Source organism: Melanerpes formicivorus, unplaced genomic scaffold, assembly GCF_026170545.1.
Source record: "Melanerpes formicivorus ecotype bairdi unplaced genomic scaffold, bMelFor1.0.p_v2 SCAF_16, whole genome shotgun sequence".
In the NCBI taxonomy this organism is placed as follows: Eukaryota; Metazoa; Chordata; class Aves; order Piciformes; family Picidae; genus Melanerpes; species Melanerpes formicivorus.
The window spans coordinates 3,230,119-3,234,983 of NW_027142368.1; the positions used below are offsets into that span (position 1 = coordinate 3,230,119).

General features: G+C 45.2%; 1 protein-coding gene across 1 annotated transcript; it reads right to left on the minus strand.

Moving 5' to 3' along the window:
- Positions 1-3,108: 3,108 nt before the first annotated feature.
- FANCF (FA complementation group F) lies at positions 3,109-4,589 on the minus strand. The gene has a single exon (XM_068148581.1). The coding sequence runs from the start codon at positions 4,562-4,564 to the stop codon at positions 3,452-3,454; it is 1,113 nt and encodes a 370-aa protein (XP_068004682.1). The 5' UTR covers positions 4,565-4,589; the 3' UTR covers positions 3,109-3,451.
- Between the last annotated feature and the right edge of the window lie 276 nt (positions 4,590-4,865).

The window sequence follows — 4,865 nt, forward strand, 5'->3', positions numbered from 1 at the left end:
TAGGGAGCACAAAGGCTGAGTGCTTTAGCAGAGTAGCCAACATCAAACCAAAAGTCTTTTGATTTTCACTTAAAAAATAAAACTCCCAGCATTCACAGACCCAGTGTCGTCCCCAGCAGTAGCTAACTCACTTCCATCTGGTGAAGGGGAAATCTACTCTCTCCACAGCCTAAATGAACACTTTATTCTACACCATTTATCCTTATTCTGGTGTATAGATACATAGTACAAATTACTAGAACATAAAATTAGTTTTCTTCTAGATTTTTCTTTTCAGGGTTATCACAAGGTAAGAGACAAGATAAACAAGAAACCAAGCCACTCAGTACCCAGACACCTTCTAGCTTGTTACCTGTGGAGAGCTACAGGGCTGTTTGACAAAAGGTAGAATGTCTTCCTTTTGCTACTTTAAAAAGATAAATAGATCACTGGATCAGTGATAGCAAAATGTATCTATCTTAGCTATTTACTGGGCAAGTAAAAGCCTGATTGATCACAATCCTTGTCAGTCTTCTGAAACAGGGATTTAACAGTTTTGTCAATCTTCATTTTAATAGAGAAAACAGTAGAAAACTTATTGTTAGCAAAAAAAGGTAAGAAAGTGGTAAAGGAAGAGGCTGCAGTCTGTCATTTCCAATATCTTACTTCCCATGACTGCTGAGATTGTTTAGTTTCAGAGTTTGTAAATTTGGGCTGCAAACCTCAGTATGCAAAGAGGAGCTGCAAATACATAGAGGGGGAAGGTTACAGACATCATGCTTTTCCCTTCCCTATTCACACATTTATTAAAAATGGGAGTTCCAAAAAACTTTCATTAAGTGTCATTTGCAGAGCTACCTGGCAGACTCGACGAGCATGCTGAAATAATAGGGGATGTGGACTGCTGCATTCATTTCAATAAATGCCATATGGACTTTGGAATTTGGTAATCATGGATCTGGCACCTCTTTATAATGGATTTGGGACAGACTGGAACATTTTTGTGAAATTGCTATAACCAGGTGCTTCTGCCTCACTAAGGCTAAACCTTACTGTTCAGGTTTCCTGTAAGGAGGACAGAGATGGAAATAAAATATATATGGTCTACACAGGCCCATCACTCACCTGCCCTTCCCCAGTTATTACTTTGGTTAATAAAGTCATACTGAAGGCCCTATTTACTTCCTAGCTACTCCAGTAGAGTATTCCACAGTTGTCCTCAAGTCAACCAAAAAGCAAGACATTAAACAGCCCAAACTAACACCCCACAAACATCAGATTTATTCTAGAAGTAGTTGAAAGCTGCTAAGAGACTTAACTTGTGGTCAATGTGCAGGGTACAATAGGAAACATCTACCCTGGCATGCAAAACTAAGACTTAACTCTCATTGAGATTTGTCATAGAGACTCAGGTAGCTGGGAAGAGTCAGCTTTTTTAACAGTTGTGAACAACTGTCCCTCACTAAGAGGGAACACCAGCAGCCAACTTTTCCCATTAGATTTCTGTGCAGAAGAAGCACTGAAAAGGTTTGTTATGTTATGGCAACATTTGATATTCACCCTTAACACACAGCCAGGGAGAAAAGAATGACTTGTGACTAGCATCTTTGGGTATATCATTCATCAGAAACCACTGATAGCAAAAAGTATTCTAACAGACAAAACTCCTTATGCCTGTTAAAAGCGTTAAGAGCGAGCTCAAGTGCAGAGTTTCCGTACCAAATGCCAAAACTCCATAACACAGGGAAATGTGGCTAGACAACCTAGGTTCAAACTTCACACTTTATACTTTTAAGTAGTTTTAAACACTTATAGACAGTGGTCATATTCCTTGATACCACAGAAATATTGACTCTGTCCTGAGGTTCAATGACATGGGGCTGTCTTTAAGGACTGACCACCCCCTATAAGCTCCTAAGAGGGACGATCTGGTTAAAGAGTGGAGGAAGACAGCTGCCACTGGTGTAGCTTTTAGAACACATTCATCTACAGATCTCCATAACTTCTTTGCTTCACTGACATGATGTAGCAAGAAATCCAAAGAAAACAGCCATATTTTTGATAGGAGATTAGCAACATGTCCTTCTAACTCTTTAAACTATGATACCCTTGGGTGTATCTTTTGTTTTAGAAGAGGGGGAAGAATTAGAACTTATGTCTTTAATTATTTCCAGACAACCTAGAAAAGGCATTATTCTTTTCCCAGACAAACAATATTCATCTCCTTGCACTAATGGCTTCCATTTCCAAACCAGGAGATCTTTCCCACTCTATAGTTTTATGGTACAGAAATACTTGCCATAGTTCGATACACTACTTTACACTGCAATACAATTACACTAATTAGCTTCAATCCAGATTATACTTCTCAGTATTTGTTTGCTTTTTAAAGCTTATAAGCAGAAGTGTGATGCACCTTCTAACCCTTCCCAAGGGGACTTCAGCAACAGAGGAAAGAGATGTCACAGCTGATCCTGAAACTAGAAGAATATGGGCTACAGGAAGTATTTGACAGGAACTCCCCACGAAACATTAATGAAGACCTCTTTTTGCAGTACTCACATACATCTGGCCCATCTTCCTTTTCTCTCATCTCACTGCTCACTTTTGGCAATACCACCTTACAGAGCTAAATATGCATGAACACATTACCTCTCCATTACCATACTCATTTTAAATGACAGTGATAAGGTGTGATAGAAATTACCCTAATCAGTTTCTGGGAACAAAATCTGATTAAACAGAAAAGAATTAAGACTATAACAAATTGTCATCTAATAAAAATTGTTGTCTGCTCACTTTTCTCTTCCACAAATTGTGCAAGAGATCTTGGGAAAGGGAGGAAAAACCACACAGACCACCCTACATTTTACTGCAGTTTCCTTAGGAAATACTTGCATATTATCATATAATATAGCAACTAATAAAGCCTTCTAATTTTAGAACTTTACAATAAGCTTTCCAGTTGGCTTTCTCTCAGGTCTAAGTCCTGTTCAAGACCTCTAGAAGCATGAAAAGTGGCCACCAGAGCAGTGCAGACAGACCAATGAAGATAAAAAGCTGTAAATTAACCATGAGCTTGGGGTTTTCGCATTTGAAACTCCACCATTCCTTTGAGCATTTGGTCAGCCTCCAACAGTTAGACCCCACTACCATGACCATATCTGAACTGTAACACTTTCTAAACAGAAAACTACTCTGTATTTGAAACAGAAAGAATTTTCTTTATTTTATTAGGTGAGCAGTAAGTACTGAAAAGGAAAACATTTCCTGCGGTGATCAGACTTGACAGTGCAATTACAAGAAAGAACCAGGCCTCCCGTAAAGACTTCATATGCAGTCAGAAACAGTGTGATTGGCAGTCCCAACACTTGGTTTCCTGCCCAAAGTGAGGTACAGTTTTCTTGTCTTTCATATTAAATGGACTTGCTGGAGTTCAGAAGAGTTCTCATGTTGCTTTTGCATTCATGCATTAGTGTTCTGCTTCTTTCCTCAAAGTTTCCTCTAATTCCATCAGTAAGTCAGTCCACACACTTAGGCCACAGACTTTAAAGTCCCCATCCCTTGCCTCCAGGTGCTTCAGAGCAGCTTGGGTCTGCCCCCTGAGTTGCACAGATCCCCGACAGAGAGAGCTGAAGCGCTCCTTCAGCTCCTCCCAGGACAACTCAGCTTTCTCAAGACAACTTTTAACCCACTGCCCCTGCAAGGGATCATAAAGCAAGTGGCTTCCCCAGCCGGTTAAGAGGTCCAGGTAGGGTCTGATTAACTGGGAATAATGACCAGCTAGGGAAGCAACAAGGGAGCCTGGAAGGAAAAGGCAGAAAGCCGAAAATCGCTCCGGGTTCCCCAGCAGCCAGGAAAGCAGCTGCCCAGCAACGTATTCGTCTCCTGTTGCACTCTCCCGATTTCCATCCATGCTGTCCCCATCTCGACACCCGCTTCCGGCCCCTTCAGTGTCTCTCCCCTGCTTCAACAGCAGCAGCGCTGCCGCCACCACTTTGAAAGCTCGGGGCCCGGGCAGCGGGTCCAGGACACCAGCAAGCCAGCACAGCCGCCCCGCGGCCTCCCCAGCCGGCTCGGCCTCCTGCCTCTCCTCCTGCAGCCGCCTCAACAGCAGCTGTGCCTCGGCCTGCACCTGCGGCTCCAACTTCTCCAAGGCCCGCGGCGGACCGTGGGGCAGCAGCGCCAGCAGGCGGGAAGCGGCCTTACGGCGGGCGAGAAGCGGCAGGCTGCGGGACTCGGGGCCGACCTCCTCGTCGGCGGGCTGCAGTAGGCTATGAATCAGGCGGCGGCAGGCTGCGGGCGGCAGAGCGCGGTTCTCCAGCAGTGCCAGGCCCAGCAGCTGCGGGCTGCGTCCCAGGGCAGGGAAGCTGAGCAGAGTGCTGGGCTGACCCCGCCGCAGCCGCCGCCCAAGGGCCTCCCGGAGCAGAGGCCGTGTGCGGAAGCGGTTGTGGAGATGTTGGAAATACCGGGCCCACTCTAGAGCCCTGTCCAAGGTCACAGAGTCCCACTCCCGCACCAGCGAGGAACGGGAGACGGCCAGAAGCGCAGGCAGCTGCTCCACCTGCTCCAGGATAGCCTCCATGGCGGGCGCCACCGACCTTGGCGCCACCGGTTTGAGCAGAAGTTCCGCCTTCTGCCAGGAATAGGGGCCAATCGGGACCGGGGAGGGTGGGACCTTGTGATTCTATTGGTTAAACCTGACGTCAATCTGACGAGGATAGGTTTTCCCTTAAAGGAGCCTTTACCCGGTCTCCTTTAGTCACACTGGTGTCTAATCACAGAATTGTTTAGCTTGGAAAAAACCTTTAACATCGTCAAATCCAACCCTTAACCGAGCACTACCAAGTCCACCAGAACACCGCATTAAAGCACAGCTTCCAGTA

What these genes read in the sequence shown, in the direction of transcription:
- FANCF (XM_068148581.1), bottom strand. Translation starts at nt 4,564, where the DNA reads ATGGAGGCTATCCTGGAGCAGGTGGAGCAGCTGCCTGCGCTTCTGGCC.